At 45.1% G+C, this 24,781-nt stretch overlaps 2 protein-coding genes across 11 annotated transcripts in view; both read left to right on the top strand.

The window, feature by feature from the left end:
• The window catches only part of KALRN (kalirin, RhoGEF kinase), a 546,132-nt gene extending 530,449 nt beyond the window's left edge, over window positions 1-15,683 (top strand). For 5 of the 10 annotated variants that reach the window (XM_014939313.1, XM_014939255.1, XM_014939245.1 and 2 more), the window contains 7 exons: window positions 308-429; window positions 1,898-2,029; window positions 3,853-4,017; window positions 4,912-4,990; window positions 6,131-6,331; window positions 7,263-7,401; window positions 9,771-15,683. In XM_014939313.1, coding sequence (XP_014794799.1) covers window positions 308-429; window positions 1,898-2,029; window positions 3,853-4,017; window positions 4,912-4,990; window positions 6,131-6,331; window positions 7,263-7,401; window positions 9,771-10,316 — 1,384 coding nt within the window. In that variant the 3' untranslated portion in view covers window positions 10,317-15,683. The remainder of the gene's footprint in view (window positions 1-307; window positions 430-1,897; window positions 2,030-3,852; window positions 4,018-4,911; window positions 4,991-6,130; window positions 6,332-7,262; window positions 7,402-9,770) is intronic. The other 5 variants (XM_014939225.1, XM_014939206.1, XM_014939214.1 and 2 more) reach the window with 1 other exon arrangement.
• A 621-nt stretch (window positions 15,684-16,304) lies between these two features.
• On the top strand, window positions 16,305-22,802 carry UMPS (uridine monophosphate synthetase). Its single transcript, XM_014940259.1, has 6 exons — window positions 16,305-16,451; window positions 16,901-17,054; window positions 18,893-19,561; window positions 20,242-20,417; window positions 20,952-21,066; window positions 21,744-22,802. Exons 1-6 carry the CDS (start codon window positions 16,308-16,310, stop codon window positions 21,923-21,925), a joined length of 1,440 nt encoding a protein of 479 aa, XP_014795745.1. The 5' UTR covers window positions 16,305-16,307; the 3' UTR covers window positions 21,926-22,802.
• The last annotated feature ends 1,979 nt before the right edge of the window (window positions 22,803-24,781 follow it).

The following is a 24,781-nucleotide window of genomic DNA, read 5'->3' as shown; positions in this document are numbered from 1 at the left end:
ATGTTCAGTTCTTGGACTTTGCTTGCTGCTTGAGTGATCCTTCCCCTTCTTCTCCAAGGCCACAGCAGACAAGTAGACTTGCCTGGCAGGCAATTTGGACCATTCTGCTGGAAGTTTTCATTAATGGCCTAATCCTGACACATGGAGGGGTGGTCCTTGGGTACCAGATTGCTGGGGGGACGTTCCTTCAAATGAGTTCACAGGATTTGTGTGCACATGCATCTGTAATGAGGCAGGACAGGAACCAGGATAAAAAGCGTTAGCGAGTGAAGCAATGTTTTATAATCAGGGCTTCCTGCATCCACAGTGACTCTGGAGAGCTCACCTTGAAGATCTGCAACCTGATGCCTCAGGACAGCGGCATTTACACCTGCGTGGCAACCAATGAACACGGAACGGCGTCAACCTCTGCAACCATCAAAGTTCAAGGTAGCACATCTGACCTTAACACCGTACGGGGTCCCTTGGTGGGGGCTGGGAGCTCACAGGAATTGCCGGTGCGAAGGCAGCCAGACGTGGAGCCGTGCCAGGTCAATCGAGATGCAAAAATCATACAGCCGTTCCTCAGCCAAGACTCCCACTGATGGCTGAAGGCATCACAGGCTCTTTGCGCTTGATTAAGTCGTCTGATCATAAGCATCACATCTGGGAAATGAAAATGCCTTGGCACCGGTTCAGCTCCTGTATCCTGCTCGCGGCGCTGCTTCCCGGGGGCTCGGTAAGGTCGGCCGGGGGAAGCTGAGCTCCCTCGGGCAGCCAAGCCCTCGGGGGGAAAGATGCCCCAGCTGCCTGCAGGGAGCTCTGAGCTTTACATTATGCCTGGAGCTGGGGGGACCTGGGATCCAGTGACACCAATTTTCAGCCTCCCTGTCTCTGTGGGGGACGGAGGAAGTAAGAGTAAGGTTTGCCCTGGTTGAAGTGTTCTGCAGGGACTCAACTCAGGGACATGTCTCCGAGCCTGAATTCTCAGCGCTGTAATTAGTGACCCATCTAATTGTAATGAATATGAAATGATGAGTTGATGCTCATGACCTCCAGTTCCAGAAAGGGATCTATTAGCATGAGAGATGAGGGATGCCTGCTGCATTGAAGGGGATGGCACAGAGATGAATGTCTAACTGGTGACTTACAGATGCAGGATTGTTACAAGCATTTAGAAGTCAATTTGTTTGGTCTCACAACTTGTCCTAGAGATATAATTTTCCCAATTTATCCAAGCAAGTTAGTGGCTCCACTAACCAATCAAGTGCTGACGGGAGCCCTGAGCGAAACACACAAGAATTACTGGTCATTACATTTGTCAATCTAATGCCAAACACACAATCTGGCACCCTACACCCAGAAGCACTCTGAGTGGCTTGCTTGTGTCACTTTTGGACACTTCAAGGTGACTCCCCACCTCACTTGCTGCTTGGTGAAGTCTACGAGAGTATTTGTTTTCCTCACTTCCGTAGGCTTTGCATCGGGTCTTAAGCAGAGCAAAAATTAGCAGCAGAAGGTAGGAGGTAAAGAGGCTCTGCCTTTACAGCAGCTGAGCTCAGGCAGACCCTCTGCACTCAAGGAGCATCACAGTCCAGTTGACCACCAGCTGTGAGCAAGAAGATATTCCCCCTGCTCTGTAGTACTGTGAGACCATGTCAAGGCAGCAGGGCTTGCAAGCAGCACGGTTCTCTCCTTGCTGCTAGTATGGAGGCCTCAGACCCACGGTGGTAGGTGAACAGGACCCATGGCATTGGCCTTCCCTTGGTTGTGCTGGTAACCCAGTGCAAACCAGAGTGTTCCCTCTGCAAGGGGCAGCTGCCTCGTAGCGACCTGATGTACCCGGTACACCTGATCTTCAGAATCACATCACTTGTCGATGTGATGCTGGACTTGGTGATTGTTTTCTCTTCCCAAGGTGTCCCAGCTGCCCCAAATCGCCCCATTGCTCAGGAGAGAAGCTGCACCTCTGTGATCCTGCGCTGGCTGCCCCCATCCAGTACAGGCAATTGCACCATTTCAGGCTACACTGTGGAGTACAGAGAAGAAGGTAAGTGGTTTGAGCTGTGCTCGCTGGCTGGGACAATGAGAACAAAGTCTTCTTTATGGCACACCAGGTCCCCAAAGCATCCTTGCCACCACTGGGGTGCCACTAGCTGTTGCCCACAGATCCCAAAGTCTAAGGCCAAAAAAGCCCTTCTATCATCCAGTCCAACTTCTCATATAGTGCAGACCTGTCTGTTTACTCCAGTCACTTATGGCAAGTAAAGTAAAGCTTTAACAACACTAAGGCATCCTTTCATCATTTGCATTCTGCCACCATGGTATCCATCCTTTCTGATGGATGTTTCCTGGGAATGCACAAACAAAGCAGCCTCGCTATTTTTTTGATCTGGATAGAGTTGCAGATCCCTGCATACTCTTCAAGCTCAGCTCTGAAATCCTTTTGTTCTTAAATCCAACCATCATTTTCCCCTGAAGAATTAAATAGGTATTAAATGCACTGTTTTCCCAATAAGCACAGGCATGTGCTCTTGAAAAGGGCATTTGAAATTATCCCCATCTCCTTTTGCATTCTTCCTGCAAAGCTGTGAGTGTCCCTGAGTAGTAAACTTTGCCTTAGGTATATGGCCTCTGTTTTTTTCCCCCTCATCCTTCAAAAAATCCTACCTCATGTTAGTAAGCATGCGAAATTAATCACTCCATCATATTAATACCTTCTCTTAGAAAATACTCTGCCTTGACCCTCACTGTGCTGTCAGTGCGACTGGCATTTTTGTGAAAGAATAAAAGCTCCTCCAACAGCCACCAAAACAAACAGGAAAAAAGCAGCAGTGTTTTCAGTTTTCAGTATTCCTCCTACTCCAAAGGAATCACTGACTCTTCCCTGTAAAACCAACCTTGACCTTGCACGACCTGGCAATCAGAATTTGCCCACAGCACACACAAAATATATGGGTCATGGTAAATAATGGTGGAGGTAAAAAGCCCTGTACTTACTAAAATAAGACTAAATTGTATATATTTAGTGAAAGAAACCATAGGCTGTGACAGAGATCAGTGTCCTAGGGGACCTTTTCTGTTCTGTGGCCCTGTGCAGATGAATAAAGTATTGCTTCTTTGGATGCCACAGGTTAGGTGATGGTTGGGTTTGTTTCCATTAGGAGCAGAAAGATGTTACAGAGTCACACATTTCTTTGCTGCAATCCTGCTCATCTGCAAAAAGCCCATACTAAGCCTCAGAAAGCTGGTTTTCTTCCTCCAGCTCCGGGTTTCACTGTAGCCACCACATCTTCTGAAAGGCTTCATCTGCAAAAGCACTTTGATTGCACTGACATCCTGTCTCAGCTGCACCCGGGACTCCCTTTTCCTTTTTTTTTTTTTTTTCTTGCAGTATTTCTGCTGCCGATTCTGGGCTCCCCCGGGCCCCCCTTTTTTTTTTTTTTTTTTTTTTTTCAGTATTTCTGCTGCCGATTCTCTCACACCAGAGCTGTCATCAAATCAGCTCTCCATTCCTGTCTTATCGTGCCGCCCTGAGACATCACTTGTAGTACCCAGCCATGGCTAGACTGCTGCAGAGGTCAACTTGTCCCTGGCTTGTGGTTTTGCTGTCATTATCAGTCAACTCAGGGGCATTTCCTTCTTCCCTCATTTAGCCAGACTGGAAGGTGGCTGCAGCACAAAATAGCTTCCTATGATCCAGTTGTGATTTAATGGAAATACATCAGTCTGCTGTAACATTGCCTTTTAAAAACCTTGCGGATTTTAACCTCCCAGGGTGCTGCATGAATTGGGTAGAGAAAGCTTCTGCTCTGAGTTAACGTATTCAGACTGTTTCCTTCAGCCCTCCTTCTCTCCTTCTGTGAAATGCAGGCTCACAAGTCTGGCAGCAGTCGGTAGCCTCAACTCTGGACACGTACCTCGTCATCGAGGATCTGTCCCCAGGCTGCCAGTATCAGTTTCGAGTGAGTGCCAGCAACCCCTGGGGGATCAGCTTGCCCAGTGACCCATCCGAATTTGTAAGGCTCCCGGAGTACGGTGAGTAGGACCCAGCGAGGATGGGCTGATGCGTGTAGGTGTCCACATGTGGGGTCTGTATGGTGTGCTTTGATGGGTCCTGATAGAAACATTGATCCTGGACCTGGTAGGAATACAAGAAATAGCCTGGAGGTGCTCAGAGCCAGCTCTTGCCACTAAAAGGACCTTTCATGTGTGCTTCTCCAGCAGGGCTCACAGCCTTCCTTCATCACAGAAGCTATTGCAGTTTCTTAGAAGGTCCCTGCTTTCTATCCCAAGACCATTTCTTGTCTTCACCTCTAGGCAACAGGCTCCACATCCTGTCCAGTGTGTCCTCCACCTTTCCATAAGGCTGGTAGCATCAGGGGCTTCTGCTGGGCAGCTCAGCTGGGGTCCACAAGTCAGCTTGCAGAACGTAGCCCCTGCTCTGAGCAATAGGAAGGCTGTGATGGAGGCGAACCCCCAGCACGTAGCACTGCAGGAATTCGGGGTACAGCTCACCCACAGCAATGCTGTGAGCAGAGCCCACATTCCCCATGTTTTAGTAGCTCCAGTCAGTGCCTAGGTCTGTGACTGGCTCAGCCTGTGCCGGGTGACATGAGAGCTCACATGGCGTAGCTGTACCTCCCAGTTACACACAGACGTGCCTTAGAATGGCCGTGTGGCCCTTTTCAGCCCTAAATTGCAAGGACAGACTTGAATCCACCTTATCCACAGCTTCCTCTGGGGAGCTCTGGATTTTAGTGGTGCAACCCATTGGAGCTGTGCCCGAGCAGTATGAAACTGGACTCCTAGCGGTAATCTTTGCTGTTTTGAGAAATATAGTCTCCCATAATTTTAAAATATGCAGTTTATAGTCTACATGAAACTGTCATTAACTTTACGCTTTCTCAAACGTGCTTTGTTCTCTCAAAGACTCTGCTGCCGATGGTGCCACTATTTCGTGGAAGGAAAACTTTGACCTGGCTTACACCGAGCTGCACGAGATTGGGAGGTAATATTAACCACGCTTATCGCTGCAATAAAACAGCAGCACAGCAGCTTGAAGCTTTTTCCTTGGAAGAAAGTTTAGGTTGCTTTTTGTAGTTAACTTGAAAACTGCTCCTTTCAAAGACCATTGCACATTAAGTACTGATTAAAATACAGACCGGGTGAAATATGGACTTACTCCTGTTTTTCAAAATCAGTCGTGATTTGAAGATTGCAACCTGGCAAACTTGGGAACAATTAGGCGGCCAAATGTCTGGCAGCCACTGCCAGCTCTCGCTGGTATCTCCTCTGACATCTCTGATTTGATGTGAGCTTTTGAAGTCGTGACAATTTGTTGGTTCTGGATATGCTTAACCTCAAAGGCTGAGTTTGCCGAAGCACTTGGGCACGTGATTGACTTAAATCACACGCAAAAGCGCTTTGCTGATTGGGACAGTCCATTGAACAGATAGGGGGCACGCAAACAATTCCCCTTAATGCAGTTAGTTCTTCACCTCAGAGATCAGAGGGAAGTAGTTCTGGGGCTGAAAAGGATAGGAATCTCTCTGGTTCTGTAGAAGGAAGAGTGATGGACTGACAAAAGGCTGAGTTCAGCACATGGTTTCACTGAGTAGTTTACTTTCAGGAATGGTACTAGTCTGTATAAGTTTCCTAAATGCTTTCAAGCACCAAGTTTTTTCCTAATTTATTACTGTGCATCTGAAACAGTGAGACAAAATGATAGGTTTGTGATTATTTAACAAGGCTTTTCTTTTAGTTGTCTGAGAAAGTCTGGGCTCTTTATTAAAGCAACTGGAAAAGGGAGACCCATAGGCTAAAAAAAAAGAGAGAGAACCTGTAAAAGTGGCAGCAAATTGAACCCAGGGGAGATTGTTAGAGGGCATCAGTTTGGCTGCACAAAGCAAAGCAACACCGTTTGCTCTCAGTGTTTGCTAATCCCCAAAGAATCTCTACACCCAGGTAAGAGGTGGAGGCTCTTTGTTGGAAAAGGTTATGAACAACTAGTTAAGTCTGATTCCTTGTGAAATATTAATGTGCCGAATCAAAGAACACTTCGAAAATCAGTCTGTTATTGCATCAAAAACCAAGCATGATTAATTCATGAGGGCCCTTCATTATTCTGTGGTTTTGGGTTTTTTTTCAGGGGACGATTCTCCATAGTAAAGAAATGTGTTCACAAAGCCACACGGAAGGACGTTGCTGTAAAATTCATTAGTAAAAAAATGAAAAAGAAAGAGCAGGCAGCACACGAAGCAGCTCTGTTACAGCACTTACAGCATCCTCAGTACATCACTATCCATGATACCTACGAATCTCCTACTTCTTACATACTGGTTTTGGAACTGTAAGTACATGCAGCTTGAATTCAAGTGTCTGGGTAGGAATCACAGCCCTGTCAAAGCCCAGGACAAAATTCAGCCTGACTTCAGCGGGGGAAAGATTTTGTCACCTGTTTTTTATTGATCATGATGTCAAATGCAATACCCATTTTCTGCAGAGCTTCCACAGTCTTTTCTTTACAGTAAATAAGATTCAGAGGGACAAATAAAACTGCTTTCTCCCCCAGTGAAGCTTGGATAATTGTACCAGCAGTTAGTTTGTCACATTGAATAGCCTCAGATTTATTTGGGCAGTTTTATTCATTTTTTATATTCGGGTAAATGTTTCAGCTAAATTGAAGCCTACATTGTTCTAATACTTCTTGGTGAAAAGAGCCGTGTAGCAACTCTGCCCCTATAAGGAGAAATAGCAACTGAGATCCAAAATGCTTCTTCGTTACAGTATATCCAACAAAGTGTATTGGGGCTATTTGCTTGTTTATTTATACAGAAAAATAAAACTAGGTGGAAAACTTTTATTGGGTTAGTTTTCCCACAGAACACAGTACCAGCTGAAAATGTCAGTGTTTTTTTTTTTTTTTCTTTTCTGCATTATGCAAGCAGCTCTATAAATAAATAGATGAATCCAAATAATTAAGAGGATCCGTTTTCAAAGGAATTGCCTCCATCTAATGAATCCATCCTTAAGCAAATGAGTTTACTTTGAGACTGTTGCTAAATTTTTCAAGGACCGGAGATAACAATTGAGGATTAATCATTCTACCACTTCCACGGCCTGCAGTGTGTTGAGATATCATTAAATACTCATCAGATCTTGCATTTCGGTTTCCTCCATTTTTAGGTCACAAAGTTTCCATTGCAATTTTGTTTTCAAATATTAACTGTTCCTAGAGATATCACGTGATCTTTCATGTGCAGGGTTTGATTTGTTTGTAGGATGGATGACGGTCGTCTCTTAGATTATCTAATGAACCACGATGAACTAATGGAGGAAAAAGTCGCTTTCTATATAAGAGACACAATGGAAGCCTTGCAGTATCTTCACAATTGCAGAGTGGCTCACTTAGACATAAAGGTAAGAAGAAAAGAGAACAATGCTATTATTTAGTGCCCTGGTACAGAGAGTTCCCAACTGTATAAACTGGGAGAAGGTGCAGTCTGTGCCCCAAAGATGATCACTAAAGACTTACTGACCTGCAACACAAGCTCTTTTTTCTTCCTTCAGACAAGAGATGCACCTGTTTTCTTGATTCACTTGTTTGTTCTCAAGAGCTTTCGGATGTAATGATGGAGAAGGAGGGTGTCTGAGGCAAGAGTGAGATGTCACTAGCACCTGGCTGAAGGGGAATTATAAATCCACGGGGCATGGATTGGGCTCACACCCAATCTTAGCTACCAAGCTTGCTGAGCAAAGCTGGCTTGTGCCCAGGCAGCTCAGGGCAGAACAGAAGGAGCAAGTTGAAGGGGAATTATAAATCCACGGGGCATGGTTTGGGCTCACACCTGTACCATCTTAGCTACCAAGCTTGCTAAGCAGAGCTGGCTTGTGCCCAGGCAGCTCAGGGCAGAACAGAAGGAGCATGTGTCTCCCTCACATCCGTCTCCCTCACATCCACAGCAGAGCCCTGGAGATCCCAGAGCAAAGAGAGAGGAGGGTGCAGGGCAGCAGGAGGTGGGGAGGGCTAGCAGGGGTGAAGGAAAGCAGCACCCCAAGTTGTGCTGCAGAGCCTGAGAGGGGAACCGGGTGGGAAATCCACCCAGGGAGAGGTTCAGAGGAAGAACAAGCTGCATTGTGGAGAAGAAATTCACGCATTCCCTGATGTCACACTCAGTTGGATTAGCACTGCTTGTACCTCCTTTTGTTAGCACACGTGGCAGGAGGCACCGTGCTGTCCTGGATTCGGCATTGTACTGCTGTCCCCACCGACATCCCAGTTATCTTGGATGACAGAGAATTAGTGATTGAAGTTATGATCAAGTGTTTTGAGTTTTGTGATCTGCAGCATTGATTCCGGTTGCCAAGGAGATCAGATAATCTATAATTTTTTTGCAGACTTAAGCACCAATTAAAAACGGAGAAAGAGTGATGAATTTAACTTTCTTGTATAGTGGACAATCTGGCTCCAAGGAGGTCTCTTCTCAACTCTCCAACCCCCCAGGCATGTCAGATGAAGTGATGCTTTCATTCTTCTGCTGCCTACGACCACTATGAAAAATAAGATTCCTTTTGTACAGTATCTTGTGTGAGCATTAGTCCCAAAAGGCTAAATAATTCTGGTTTCTTTCTGTGAGATTGTTTGTATTTTCTCATGTATTTATAGGACCTGTCAAAAAGTAGGTATCACTTAGAGGTAAGAAACTGCACTGAATTCTCTCTTTGATCATAAGATACTTCCCAGAAACAAGGTGGGAAGCCAATTTTCTGTGACCTATTTACAGTTCTCCTGAATGAGGGATGCTAAATAAAGCACCTTCTGTTGCTAAGTGGGGAGCAGGAGATGCATTGGGAGTGACAGCAGACCTAGCCATGGACTGTCTTCTCCCAGGATCCCGCTCAAGAACGTCTTGATTTTGTCAATGCAGACTGCACAAGAGAAGAGCAAACAGATTTGAACAGCAGTGTATATCTATATTACCATGAGGCAGCAGTAAAATATGCATGAGGATGAGGGGCTATAGGACAGAAAAGTGAGTCTAGAGAGGGTGAAAGAAGAAAATTCAGAAATCTCAGCAAAGAAAGCAAAATCCACATTAAGTCCCCAGAGCAGAGTGTAAAGGCAATGCTTGGTATCTCCCACTGAGAAAGATCTTAAATACTGGAAGAGTTGGTAAAACAGAGGGAAAACCAACTGGGATGAAATATAATTGTACTCTGGCTTTGAAGGCACGACCGGTACTGGTTGATATGGGAACATTGACAGCTCCATCCATGTCAAGTGACAGCGACAGTAATGGCACTCACCAGACTCCCTCCCAGGACACGTGGTGGTGGGAGCAAAGTTGAATATTTACTTCATGAAGAACATTTCTGCTACAAGTTATGCACATTTATGTAGCCAGTTGCCATGTAAACAAATGGAATCTAAACAAACTTGTATCAGAGACACACAAATCTCATCAAAATTTAAAAATCTGTCAGTGCTTTTAATCTGTCAAGATTTATTTGGGAAAATAAAACTGTGAGTATTTGGGACAAAGTGCAAAATCCCAGTGTGTTGCCCTAGTGCAAAGGAGGATGTTGTCAGTGCAACTTCAGCATTGATCTGAATTTATAGCAGTGTAAACAGCAGCTGAGCTGCTTCCTTGTCATTCACTCTCCTGATCTGTACCTCACATACCTGATTAATTGTGAGATTTGATTGGCTATTAAACCTAAATGAAATCTACACATCTGATTTGCAAAAATATAACATAATTAAGTTTTTGTTATTATTTTTTCAACAGCCGGAAAATCTGCTCATTGATTTAAGAATCCCAGTACCTCGTGTCAAGATCATTGATTTAGAAGACGCAGTTCAGATCACAGGTCATTACCACGTCCACCACCTCCTTGGAAACCCAGAGTTCACAGCTCCTGAAGTTATCCAAGGCCTTCCTGTCTCCCTGAGCACGGATATCTGGAGCATCGGCGTCCTCACCTACGTCATGTTAAGTGGTGTCTCTCCATTCCTGGATGAAAGCAAAGAGGAGACTTGTATCAATGTGTGCAGAGTAGATTTCAGCTTCCCGCCCGAGTACTTCTCCGATGTGAGTCACGCCGCCAGGGATTTCATCAACGTTATCCTCCAGGAAGACTCCAGGAGGAGGCCGACAGCGGCCACTTGTTTACAGCATCCGTGGCTGCAGGCGCACAACAGCAGCTATTCCAAGATCCCGCTGGATACCTCCCGCTTGGCTTCCTTCATCGAGCGCCGCAGGCACCAGTACGACGTGCACCCGGTGCCCAGCGTCAAGAGTTTCCTGATGAGCAGGCTGAACCCAGGCACGTAATGCCCCCCTCCCCGGGGTCCCTCACCGCTGGCGCACGGAGCGAGCAGGCACAAAGCAGATCTCTCTGTACATAGCCCCGTACTCGGCGTTTACATTTCACGTGGCTTCCCTGACCCCAGGGCACAAATCGTTGCGGAGGTGGCAGCATCTGCCCAGTTCCTCGGGACCAAAGCAAAGGAGGTAACGGCCGGTGGATACCCGCTCCCTCCCCTTGGTGGGCTCCTCCTGGGACACGGCCTGTTGTCTCATCCACCCCAAAACAGGACCACGGGAAGCAATCACCAACTGGAAATGAGAGCCAAAATTGCAGTTGCCTTAATCTCTGTGAGGCAGCCTTATAAGAAATCCTCTTGATCTTGCTGAACTGCTTTCAAAATGTACAAGAGATTAGGAGTAGGGTAGTTGGGGGGAGTGAGACTAGGCTGACCTTAGCACGTACTGCAGAACTGGACTGAAGTCAGTTTTTGCTGAAATCACTGCAAGCCTGCTCCAGGTTAACAGATTTTGCACGCCTCATATTCCCGGGTCTGCCGTGATTTTGGTGGGGACTTTGCCTGTGTAGGACACGCAAGATCAGGCCCTACTCACGGCTGGGTCGGCTTCCGTGGTGGCGTGGCTTAGATACACTCTCGCTGTGTTAGTGCTCAGACCAAAATCCCCCGTTAATCCTCGGGCTTTCTGCTGTGTCAAGTCAACATGCAGTACCTTCCAGAGCTACGATTAAGGCAATTAATTCATTGGAGCATACAGCTAGTTTTGACTAAGCACAATGGGACTACGATGGGTTTTTTTAAAAGCATTTTATAAGCACTGTACAGAAATCTTTTGCAAAACCTGTGCATTGAGAAAAGGCTGTGTCCAATTTTTGCAGTATCTGTAAACTAGATGACGATGATGAAGACAATTTTTTTCTATCACAGGTTTTCAGTATACATATATTGTATCATACATATAAATATATATATATATTTAAAGGATCCTGTTCCATTTCTAGCTTCAGAATTGCTTGGCCCAAAGTCCATCTAAGCCTTTCAGAGTGCAGTAGGAGTGGTGAGTTCACCCTTGTGCTTACAGCTTGAAAATCGTTTTCAGTGTTTAAAGTATGTCATTTGTTTCATTTCCAAACTTGTAAATATCTCTCAGCCTCCATTAGCACCTCATCACCAAAGCATTCGTGAGGATATTTTTATGTCCAAAGCCTCATTTGTAATAAAATAAAAAATATTCACAATTAAAACACTTCTCTCTTGCAAGCCAAGTTGCAACATCCTCATATTGATGTTACAGTGAATGGAGCCAGCCTTAAATATAACCAACGCAGGGAGTCAGCAGTGACAAATCAGCAGTTTGTAGACTGGCCAAACCTTCCTCTCTAGCAGTGGGACTGGGAAGGGAAACACCTCCCTGCCTGGGGCTTCCCCATCCTGTTGCTGCACCATAAAATTCTGCAGCCTTGTAAGGTGACGATCAAAGAGAGACTTTTTTTCCCCCCCTGTCATGTGAGGACTTTGTCTCGGTGCTGAGTGCCATTGCTGTGCCTATAATGGGAAATATCACTTGTTGCCAAAGGTTTTCCTGGATAAAAGGGCTTGAGTATGCTCAGTATAGAGTCTCTTGTAAGGGCAAGAGTCAAATTTAATTTACCATCCAAGTAACTGCACTGTGAGCCTGCGCTATCTCTGCAGGAGCAAAAGCTGTCTCTGCCAGCAGGCGGTGGAGATACTCTGCAAGGACTGTTAAACTCTCAGGGCTCTGCTAGTCCTTTCTTTGATCCACCTCTGAGCTCAGCTTCAGGGAAGGATGGAGGCCTGGCCCTTCTCTATCAGTGCACTGGAGTGGTCAGTATTCCGCTAGTGGAGAAGAAAGGAGGCACAGCAAAAAAAAACCAAAACCTCAAGTTCAGCACCATGTGCATGCAATACAAGAACAGATCTTGAGGTCAGGGAGCCACAGTCAGGAGAGTGAGGCCGGGTGCCTGAGCAGAGCCAGAAGTGGTGTACGAGGCTGTGTGGCTGCTGGAGAGAGATCTAACACAGAGGGGAGTTGTGCAAAGGCTTGAAAGAATCATAGAGTAGTTTGGGTTGGAAGGGACCTTAAAGATCATCTACTTCCAACCCCCTGCCATGTTCAGGGACACCTCCCACTAGACCAGGATGCTCAAAGCCCATCCAGCCAGAAAGAGATGGCATTCACATAAGGCTAAACCCTATCTCAGTTCCCCTCTGTCGTGCAGCAGCTCATTGTCTAAGTGAGCCAGCAGCACCTCTTAGACATAGACCAGACTCTCATCCTGAGCAAGAGTGCGAAGCATGCGATTTCTTAGCAACCAAAACTTCTTCAGACAGCAGTCATCAAGGGGTATCTTTAATTAGCACCAGCCTCAGGTACTTTCTCACTACAGGACTGTTTGTACTGCTTCCTATTTGTCAAAGCTGGCTCTTTGTGCTGTGATAGCGCTGCCCTTAAAAAAATATTTGTGGAAGTGTGGTTTATAAAACCCACAGCTTTTATTAGGCCTGTGGGTACAGTTTAAGCCACAGACTTTCTACTTGGCACTAATACAAACAAATTCTCATGTATCACATGAAATCTGGAGTTATTTATCATTTTATTTTCTTACCTCCTACATTCACATCTCAAACTGTAACAGCAGACACTTTGGATACACAGAGGGGAAGAGATGGATTGTTTAAAGGGATATTTAAGCCTTTCATTGGTATCAAATAACACCAAAAAACCCCCAAAAAACCAAACCAAAAGGCTGGAAGAGGATACATGTTAGGTATTGCTGCTTAGATTCCAAAAAAGACAATTTCTTAACAAGGGAGAGCTGGAGGTGTTGAACTCAGAAGATTTTGAATGTTATGGAGTTGCTTTCCTCTATGGTTCTGCTTTTTCTGTGTTAGAGAGAACTCCTCTTCCTGGGCACTGCTCTTCTTACAGCACATTCAGGAAAACTCAGATTAGTTAAGTACTACAAGTTAGTACGTCCAGATTCATTTGTGATTATCAACCATTCTTGCATTTTATCTCAAAGATTTCTTGTGCCTAAATAAAATCAAGTTGACATCAAATGCTGCCGTATGATAAATACAGAGGAAGTATTCTGACCTTGCTCTCTCAAGGTCTCTTTCAGCCAACCTGTGGCCTCTCTGCAGACCCCAAAGGACCTCTAACTCTCTAGTAAACTGTAATTCTGTCATAAAGAGATTGCAGAAGCTCAGGAAGGAGGCCTGGAGTGAGCCTACTGGGTGAGAAGCACCACAGCCATCCCCTTTTGCAGCATTCTCCAAGTACTGGATTTTTTGGTGCATGAAATATTGCCTGTAACAAACACGGGGAAACACTGTTTCTCATAAATCTCCGTTGGGCACTTACAAAGCTCCTCAGAGAGCAGCTGGCTCCGAGGGAAAGATTTCCACCTGCAGCTTTAGCACTCAGGGTATTCCCATGATGGCCGAGTGAAGGCGTGACAGTATCTGCACCTTCCAGCTTCTGTGGCAGCTTCAGAACAGCTAGAATGACCAACAGTATTACTAGCAATGGAGCAGCAGAAGCCCAGTGCAGACTGGCACCACGCACGCAGCCACCACCTTCAGACATCTTCACGGTGGCCTTACTCTGCACTGACATCAAAGAACACTTGCTCACAGTGTCACCCTGGGGCTGGGCTGGGTGGCAGGCCTGCAGGAAGGCAGCAGCAAGGGCACCAGCAACACAAAGCCCGGTGACATGTGCCACTCATTATTTAAGATGGCCACAATGAAAGAGTGCAAGTGGCAACAAGAAACCAACTCTCCTCTCTCTCTCTGCTCCACTCGGAGCAGCCCGGCCAGGTAGTTTCACTCTTAGCCATCGGACAGGAAATCTGATTGCCCCTGTAACATTGTCATCCTGTGTCCCAAGCGCTTGCTGCCCTGTGGGTGACCCCCATGTCTCCACCGAGCTGCCAAACGCCCTACGCATGTTACTACAGGGATGACACGCAGCCAGTCCAGGGGTTTGGAATTTAATATTTTAAAGCAATCCTGGCTTTAAAATTTATAAAATTTCTCTCTTCCTACTTGTACCAACAAGTCTTTTTTACTCTTACTGCCCTTTTATTTTAAGTGACTCTATTTTTTCCAGTAACATTTATCTTTAAAAGCATTTTACTTTTAAACTAAGTGCTGAGATAAAGTCTGTGCCCTCAATTGACCTGTACAAGTTCTGCGGCTTCAGTGGAGCTCATTGGCATTTCTGATCATGCTATTGGGCCTTTGTTATGGAAACCGTGAATAAAGGCTAAATGCAGAACCGCACATTATTACTTGACTATATATAACCCAATTTTAATACCCTTGCAGTGAGGGGACTGCATCAAGTGACCTGGGATAATATAAACATCCGAGACAGATGTAAAGGCTAGTCTGTATATATAAATGTCTAAGAGAGAATTAACGTGCACAGGGGCTAACCACCTGGTTTTGTTTCTGTTCCTTCCACTGCAGAGGCAGATTCTCCTCCAACACAGGGCTTGGATTTAATTCCCAGCTCATTCATTCATGTCCCGTCAGAAAATGGTGCTTTCCCAAGGAAATAAAATAAAATCCCATTTTACTAGGCTGACTGCACACTGCCATCAAGTGATGAATTCTCGTTCTGGGATCTGTATAGTGGTGAGTGTTACCATAGCGTCAGGATGCTGAATATTCGCTGTAACTGTAGTCTTTATTATGGAGCTAGTGAAAAAACCAACATCTCTACTCAAGCCATATCTCACCTTCATGTCCAACTTCTGATGCTGGTGCTTTTACCTCTCTTTCTACCAAACTGTTCAGTGTTGCTCTGCCACTGAGGTCAATTAGCTGGTAATTTTTGGAAGGCAAATGCAATAGAAAGTGCAAAAAAAAAAAACCCTAAAAATTAAATCTCAGATTTGTTCACTGAGATGAGAGCTAACAGCTGGAATATATTGATGCTTTTCAATTTTTGCAACAATCAACTGAAGGAGGACAAAAGAAACAGTATTGCTAACAGCTCAGCATTTTCAAGGTGCAAAGTAATTCCACAGCCTTAATTATTTCAGTGTATTGCTGGTCTGCCTTAAATGTATCTTCAGTTTTATTGCAGATTTCATTTTGTACGCACACAATGTTGTTTTGTAAAGGTAAGTTTGTAAATATTTCCTTTGTAAGTCTAATCACTCATGTGTACTGTTGTGAGGTGATTACTTGCTGTCCCATGTTGTTATTACTATACTGCAGTATATATGATCATCTACAGATGTATCTTCCAACTGTACATCTTCTGTCCTTGCATTCCTATAAATAGAGTATACTAATGATGCAGTTTCTGGGCTTTTTTGATTAAATACAATTGTTCAGAGAAGACGGGGTCAGTCTTATTTCACACGTACGGCGATCTCCACTGAGACCTTGGCAACTCGGGGTTCAACGATGGCTTCATTCACCTCATGTTTCATGTTATCATGGAATTGTCAGAGTTGGAAGGGACCTCTAGAGATCACCTGGTCCAACTCCCCAGAGATCATCTGTTCCAACTCCCCGATCTTTATTGGAGGGGCATTCACAGGAGCAAGGGCCCACCTCTCCAGCCAACTCTCCGCCTTGCGCAGGCCACCCCAAAAACCAAGCAGCCTTTTGGGAGCCACAGCACAAAGTCTCTGGCTGGCTGCACACCCCTCTTCTGTGGAAAGAGATGCTACTGGGGCAGCCGGAGGGGAGGTCGGGGCAAACCCCCGAACACCTCCCCCTGTGGCGTGGGGCCGGGCGGCGGGGATCCGGGCTCTCTGCCGTGCGGGGCTGGGCCCCACAGCCCGGTAAAGGGGAACCCGGGCGGCGCCCAGAGGCGATGGGTCCCGCCGGAGGCTGGGCCTGCCCCCGCCATCGCGCTCCCCTCAGGGAGCCTCGTCCTGCGGCCGCGCATGCGCACGGCGCGCGCCGCTCCCCCCTCCCGCGCTGCTGCGTCATCTCTCCGCGCCGGGTCGCGATGGCGGCGGCGGTGCGCGTGGCGGCAGCGCTGCGTGAGGCGGGCGGGCTGCGCTTCGGCGACTTTGTGCTGAAAAGCGGCCAGGCCTCCCCTGTCTACATCGACCTGCGCTGCCTCGTCTCCCACCCGCTGCTCCTCCGCCAGGTGCGGGGATGGGGGGGGGGGAGGGGGGTTCCCTCCCGGGGCCCGGCGACCGCCGCCGGTGTGGGGGGAGAGGGGCCGGGCCAGGCGCTGCTCGGCGGAGAAGGGCTGGGGTGCCAGGCCGCGCTTGTCCGTGCCTCAAGGGTGCTGGTCTGTGCCGACACCTGGGAGGTCTCGGGGCTCTCTGGCCTTCTTTTAGCTGAAGGGAGGGGTGGGGAGGAGGACCGGGAGGGCTGCCGGGCCTCTCCGGAGGGCCTGGCCTGTGGCCTGTTGGCCTGGAGCCCGCTGGGTGGAGGTGTCGGGCTGTCTGCTCGCTGTAGGGACAGCGACTGGCAAGTGGTGTAAAGGAGAGAGGTTTCTGTGCGTTTGCGTTGCTACCCTTGGTAGGAGACGTGTTTAGTTGTGATTGCTGCTGTGTGACTTTTCAAAAAATACCTGGTTGTCCGTTTCAGGTTGCAGATCTTCTCTTTCAAACAGCCAAAGGTGCTGGGCTCCAGTATGACTGCGTGTGTGGTGTTCCTTACACAGCGCTGCCATTGGCCACCATTATCTGCTCTGAGAATCAGATTCCAATGCTTATACGGAGGAAGGAAGGGAAGGACTATGGTAAAGCTCTCAAATCAGGAATTTATGACTGCTTGTTGTCTTGTTTGTGATATGACTTGATATTATTTGTTGTTCTTTCGTAATGTGCTGCATCTCTGTTCCAGTCTAAGGCTATTACAGCCAATTCAAAAAGCAGCCTCCTTTCCCCCTAAAACATACCTCCCACAGCATCCCAAACTGGTCAGGCTCTCCTAGCTGGTTGGTGATTAAGGTGCAGCTTAAATCCTGCTGTAGTAGATTGGGAGACACTTGAGAGGGACAGTTCTATTTGTTTTTTGGCTTCAGCAGTGTCTTTTTTTTGGCTTCAGCAGTGTTACTGGTTTGAGGGTTATTGGCCTCTTCCAGAAGCTGAGCTTTATAACTTGGTTTCTCTGATATGCTGAAACCAGTGCCACGTTCACCCCTAAACAGGACTTTTTGCATATCAACTCTAAGAGGAACCTCTCTAGTCTCATCTTCGTTTACTTCTCAAATCCCTTTTTCTTTCATAATCCTGTAGCCCTGTCATCAGTGGGCAAGGTGGACTAGGTGAGAAGCAGTCAATTCTCTACCCATTGAACCAATTGTTGGATTTTGGCAGAGGGAAGGGGGAGAGAAGACTAGAACATTAACCTGCCATAGCAACTAGATTTGGGCATATGATAAAAGCTATCCTCTTCTAACTGTGTTCATTTAGAAAGGATGCTCGTCACAACTAAGTGACGCCTGTGTCAGTCAGCGTGCCAGACATAAAAACGTTTGCTGTTCCTTCTTGTGAAGGACGAGTCAATTGTGACAGCAATTAACTGCCTGGCACAGGGTTTCCGGTGTCACATGGATTGCAAAGCTGCACGTTCGCTCCTTCTCTGAGCTGTGGTGGTTCTAAACACTGCACTAAACACTGCACTCATTGCATAATGTTCTCCTGCTGCTTGCTGCTTCCTGGGAAAGCTGGGCATCCTTTGTTGTTGCCCCCCAGGAGGCCTTTCATGGACGTGTGCCTGTTGGCTAGGGCAAAGGCATTTGGGGGCTTTACTCCTTCTAATTGTTCTAACAGGCATATTAAGCACTGAATAATGCTTGTGGAAAACAGGAAGTATGCTGAGGAGTACCAATAACTTGGCTGCTTTAAAGACGTTTTAAAGTAAGTGGGGAAAGCAGTTTCCAATTCTGAGCATTCACTTGATGGCAATAATAAACTTCTATAGTCCTCTAAAGATTAAAGTTTGTGCCGTTAACAATGTATCATTTTCTTAGTGGAACAACTTCTGTAAACGTAGAGAAGTATTTTATTCACTTGGAGAAGTAGCGGTCCTTATGAATTTAATTACAAGTCAGTGACTGAGCTGTGATAAGAACGGAGTACCAATAACTTGGCTGCTTTAAAGACATTTTAAAGTAAGTGGAGAAAGCAGTTTGAAATTCTGAGCATTCACTTCATGGCAATAATAAACTTCGATAGTCCTCTAAAGATTAACGTTTGTGCTGTTAACAATATATCATTTTGTTAGTGGAACAACTTCTGTAAATGTAGAGAAGTATTTTATTCACTTGGAGAAGTAGCGGTCCTTATGAATTTAATTACAAGTCAGTGACTGAGCTGTGATAAGAACTGTGATAACCTGTATCAGGTAATAATTAAACAAATTACCTCTCCATACTGAAAGTAAATGTGAAATCTCTGTTCTCTTGAAGTCTGTTTCTATTGGACTTCAGGGTACACTGCAGCTTAGGCTCGTTTGTGGAACAAATATGATGTTTATATTAGCATAGGAGGTTAAAGTTTTGATACTTTTAAGGTTTTTTTGGGTCTCTTAAACTTTTTTAATTCAGTGGAGTGGTTGCCTTTTATTTTTAAGGTACCAAGCGGCTGGTGGAAGGCACCATTAATCCAGGAGAAACATGCTTGATCATTGAAGATGTGGTAACAAGTGGATCTAGTGTACTAGAAACTGCGGAAGTTCTTCAGAAAGAAGGATTAAAAGTCACGGATGCCGTGGTGCTGTTGGACAGGGAGCAGGGCGGGAAAGCCAGGTTAGAGGAATGTGGAATTCGCCTGCACTCGGTGTGCACGTTGTCTGGGGTGTTGGAGATTCTCCAGCAGCAGGGAGAAGTGGCCGTTGAGATGGTTGAAAAGGTGAAGAAGTTCATTGAAGGGAATGCGTTTGAGCCAGTGGCTCGGAACAGCCACGCTCCTGTGAAGAGACTGTGCAAAGAGCTGAGCTTCAGCGCTCGTGCTGAGCTGCAGGGGATACACCCTGTTGCGGCCAGGCTTCTCAGGCTCATGGAAAAGAAGCAAACAAACTTGTGCCTTTCTGCTGATGTCACAAGCTCCAAAGAGCTGCTGCAGGTAGCTGCCACCCTGGGCCCCAGCATTTGCATCCTGAAGACTCATGTAGACATCCTGAAAGATTTTACCCAAGAGGTAGTAAAGAAGTTGAGAATGCTCGCAGATGAACATGAATTCTTGATTTTTGAAGACAGGAAATTTGCAGACATTGGAAACACAGTGAAACATCAATATGAAGGTGATTATCATCAGCCTCGATTTACTGTAACTTTTCTGCGGGTGTGTGTAGCTGCAGCGCTGGCACAGGTTGCCAGGAGAGATTGTGGAATCTCCAGCCTTGGAGAAGACTCAAGGGGACAAAGTCCTGAGCAACCTGATCTAGCTTTGAAGTTAACCCTGCTGAGAGGGCAGGGGTCCAGAGGTCCCTTCCAACCTAAACCTTTTTATGAATCAATGGTTGTGCTCAGTAAGTACTTGTGAGTCGTCGTTTGCTGTGAGAAGGTGCAGCGTGGCTTCTTAAGGCAGGCTGCTGCTGTATGCTTGTGTGCTCATCACGGCTTTCAGTCCATAGTGCATCTGCAACTGTAGAACCTTTTTTTTCCTGATCTGTGTCCCATATGATCTCCATGCTGTATTGAAAGGTAGCACCTGTGACAGCAAATGTTTAGGTTACCATAAGCATCTCAATGAATAGTACAGGCGAGACGCTAAGAAGTGTTTGTGAAAAGTAAAACAGAGATTATGCTTTGCGGTTAGGCTGTCTGATGAGACTGAACTTGTAACTGTCAAGCTTCAGCAGTAAAACTGTCTTTTAAAATGTGAATGATTTACCCTGCAGCTTGTTTTGTTTAACTTCTGTTTCCAGTTTAATGCATTTCTAATAACAATATGTCTGTGTCTTGCTGTCCATCTTCTCAGGTGGTGTGTTCAGAATCGGATCCTGGGCAGACATCATTAATGCCCACGTGGTTCCAGGCCCTGGGGTGGTGAAAGGCCTGAAGGAAGTAGGTCTTCCTCTCCAGCGCGGCTGTCTCCTGATTGCCCAGATGAGTTCCCAAGGGTCACTTGCAACGGGTGAATACACAAAAGCTGCAGTAAGTAGGCAGTCTTGTTGAAGGTTAAAAGCTTGTAAAGTGTTGTGACACTGAGGTTTTGTGTGCTTCTAATATTTGCACTTCCAAAAGTCTCCCCAGCTCTAACTATTATAGGGTGTTTTTTTTTTTTCCTGTGGAGACTCAGGAATCTGATGCTGTGGTGTTTAAAGATTGCAGCTGTAGGCTAGTGGTGTAAAGTGGTCGGAGTTCACACTGAATTCTAGTCAACATGCTGAGTTTGCTATTGCCCCTCCCCTCTCCTTTTCTTTTTCTTTAGCAATAAATTTCTAATTAGTTTAAGTTCATTCATTGTATTATTTATAACATGGAAAGAAACATAAAATTCACATTCCTGGCTGTAAGTGCAGTGGGACCAGTGAGGGGTGAGTCAGCTCTGGGAGGGTTTATGTTGGTAAAGCAAGAACAGGTGTTTCATACCCCTGCCCTGCAGAGCTTGGAGTGTCAAAAGGTGGATGAGAAACAGTCAAGCTTAATTTTAGGTATATAATTTGTAACTGTTTACTTATTTTTCAGGTACAGATGGCTGAAGACAACTCAGATTTTGTTTTTGGATTCATATCTGGATCTAGAGTTAGTAATAAACCGGAATTTCTTCACTTAACTCCAGGAGTGCAGCTGCAAGCTGGAGGTAACTAACTTTTTTTTTTCTGAAATATTTATAGCCTGTTTGTAAGTACAGTGAGTGATCTAGCCTTCAGTGAAAAAGTGACTTCTGAAGAGGCTTTGGTTGCTGGTTCTGTGGTGGGAGGAGTCTGTATTTGCCGTTCTGTGTTTCTGGGTACACTGGTCCCTTTCTTGTGAGTTCTGAAAGGCAACCAACAGCATTGTTTGTGTGCTGAAGTCTATGCATACCATAAAGCACAGTCCTTAATACATGTGAAATGCCTTCAGGTAGGTGTTAGGTTGGATGTACAACTTCTCAGTAGGAGTAGAAAAAAAGATTTTTTTAAAAACAAATACAAAAGTCTAATTGTAACACTATTGATATTGATACAGATGCAATATTAATGAGTTTGAAGTCTTATAGTGACTAAACAGCTTATCACTGAACCAGCTGGGGAAGATGTGTTTCTCTACAGTACGTAATTCTTATGAAACCTGAAGTGAAATCTCAAGCTTTTATGTGAATGTTTGGGGATTTGCCTGTTTTAAGAAGGCTAGAGCTTATTACAGTAATCCTGATCAGTACTTCTTTGTGTAACCAATCTATCTATCATGAACCTTTGAAGGTTTTTAGTAGGTAGTAGGAGGTTTTTTGTAGATACAGTTTTGTATGAACTAAAGAAAATGGTGTGTCTATTTCAGGTGATAACCTTGGACAGCAGTACCTAAGCCCCAAGGAAGTTATTAGTGAAAAAGGTTCAGATATCATCATTGTGGGACGTGGCATCTTGTCAGCTTCAGACCGTCTTCAAGAAGCAGAGAAGTACAGGAAGGCAGCTTGGGAGAGCTACCTGAGCAGACTTGGTGTTTGTGCAGAAGACTGAAAGCAGGCTGCTTTCCATGTCAATAAGGAAAGCTGATGGAGCTGCAGTCATCGTGAGACTTCCAGTTAAATACATAGACATTTCAGCTGGTAGAAAACTGCCCTTTTGGAGAAAAAATGTTTTAGTAACTAAGTTATTTTTAGTTGCACCCACGGAGATCAAATTGTACATGCCATAGTATTTTTTTAATATTTGAACGTATGAAACCAAAACTTCAGACCTAATACAACGTCATTTTTTAGTCTTAATAGCTTTTCTGTGCTGAAAAATGTTGCACAAAACACTCCAAGGGTGTTTGGTTGGCTGTTGCTTTTGTTCCTTTCCCCACCCTCACGTTTCTCTGGCTGTGGAAACAGTATTTTACTGTTCTCAAAAAACTTCATCTGCAGATCTGACCCTCTGCCCCACTCTCACAGGATTGCTCGGCTCTGCTATTTCCAAGGAGCAAATATGAGTCTTAATCCCTCACTGAAATTTGAATAACATGGTTTTTAATAAATACTTTTTTGCTACTGTTTTCCCTTCTTTGGATCTGTAAGTCTTCTTTCTGTGGCAGTGTGAAAATTTTCAGAGCCCCATTGTTACAAGAAGCCATTCTGGTGTGTTGGACTGTAGGAATTACTTACGATTCTGTTTGCAGAAGCTACAAAGAATTTGTCAGAGCAGCTAGTTGTGTGCTTAATTATAGTGGAACTATTGATTCCTCTAATTGGAAACAAAATACTTTGTTTATTCACCTTTTTGTGACATAACTGGTGTATTTCCAGGAATTACTTTCTAAGCTTTGTGGTGAAGAAGCAGAAATATCTTGCATGATTTGTTTTGATTAGAAAGGATGGAATAACCTTAAATATATCTAGAGTATGTGTGGTGGAAATCGGCTTGAATTTTCTTTGCTATCAAGAAGGCAAAGACAAATGGTGATGCGGTTCTAGACAGTTGCTCTTCCTGTGCTGATGCAGAGGAAGCGGAGTTCCTTGGTTAATGCGCTTACCTGTAGACTGAATATCTAGTGAGAAGAGTTTTTTGGCAATTTTTGGACTCTTCGCTAAGTTTTTTCAAAATGGGAGGTTTGAATTATGCTGAAGTTCAGAAGGAGAGTTTTTGTTCACTGTTGGTAAGATTAAACATGCCTGTGTATCTTGACCAACACGTTTATCTTGAGGACTTTTGGCGGCTTTGTGTTATGCTGATTGTGTTTGTGACGTGCTCTGTTGGCAGTAAGACTTAAGAAATGTAGAACTGAAAAAATTCCTTGCTGTCTGGGTATGTTGGGGTGATGACTTTGCCCTTTCATACTTCATGTTCCCTGGAAGTGTGCTTCTGCTTCCCTTGATGAAGGGTCTTCTTAAGGGGCTTAGAAGTTGGTTACTGTGGGGAGAATATTAGAATTTGCTCGGGCTGTGTGGTAGGTTTTTTGGGTGTTTTTTTTCTCCCCTTGGGGCTATCATTTGGTTCATGAGTCTTATTATTAGATTATGTACCATAATCTACATTTGGAGAACTCCATCCAGGAAAGATGAAGGCTCTCTTGGGTCACCTTCCACAGCTGGAATTTGATGAGTGCGTTGTCTTGTGCAGCTGCCCTGCAATAGTCTGAGAGTTGTGAAATTTTACATCAGCTTCTAAGAAGTTCCAGTCTGAAGTGAATGGAGGGGTTGGGATTTTGTTGACTCTCTCATCTCAATGATCTCATGGTCTTGGGACTGGTAGCAGAAACAAGCTTTTCTCACTTGAACTGTTCTGCAGAAAATGACTTTTTCCACCAGAGGGAGCTGAGAGTCTATTTTTCTGGATAGTCGATGCCCTAACTCTTATACAGCTAATAGTTTCCAGTGATGATACCAATTCTAGATATGCTTAGGATAAAAATCTGTCTGGTTTTCAACAAGTTACACTCTTGCTGGTGCCCTCGTTTAGAACAGTAGAGTTTACCAAGTAGCTGCCTCCGGCTGGAGTTCAGCTCCGACTGTTGTTGTAGGCTCACTCTTAAAGGACAAGCAGAATTTTGTGAGTTCAATATTTTCCACTAACTAAACTGAATCTTGTTAAGCGGGCGGCTGACGTGTATGCAGCTAAATCCCTGAGCTAGTTCATCAGGCCTCTAGCTGAAAAAAATAGCAACTGGATTTGGAGAGATTGATGTGTTCTAATACCCAGTTGCTTTTAGAGGATATTTGCTATTCGTTTTCTTTGTAAAACAAGTTCTGAGGAACAGATCAATTGGAAAACTTCATTTCACAGTTCTTCATTGTGTGCTCAGTAAATCATCCAGAAAGAGCTGTGTTTTGGCGCTTCGCTTCACACCAAAGTCCCAAACATTTCAATTAGTAAAAGAAAAAGCATGTTACCTCCTATATGCATTCTTCTGTCAGAGTGATTATAGTAAACAAGCGTGTGCACTTTCTTTGAGGCACCTGGAAGTGATTAAAAATCCATTTCAAATTAAGAGCAAATGTTAATTTCCGTGCTTGCCCCCACTGCTCACATTCATTGCATAGTTCCTGCTGTTGGTCCCAACTGTTCCTTACATGGGAACTAGGTCACAATTTACAAAACTCATTTGCATCATAAAACACGCATCTCAAAGTCTCGCAGCTCACTCTCTGCTCTGATTGAGGCTGGGGTAGAGGCATAAGGCTATGTTTAAATTTCTGGGCTATCACATGATTTTTATTATCGGGCAAGTAGAGTGTTTATGTGAAATTGTGATCAGTAATCCACTCTGGAGTATGGTTTTATAACATAATGAAAAGAATTTGCACTTTTTCATGGTGAAATAAGGCTGTCAGTGCTTGCAGGAGGCCTGATGTGCTGATCTCTGTGAGTGGGGACTGCATGAGAGACCAGCACGAG

Source organism: Calidris pugnax, unplaced genomic scaffold, assembly GCF_001431845.1.
Source record: "Calidris pugnax isolate Ruff unplaced genomic scaffold, ASM143184v1 scaffold21, whole genome shotgun sequence".
Lineage (NCBI taxonomy): Eukaryota > Metazoa > Chordata > Aves > Charadriiformes > Scolopacidae > Calidris > Calidris pugnax.
This window is presented reverse-complemented; position numbering and strand designations above follow the sequence as displayed.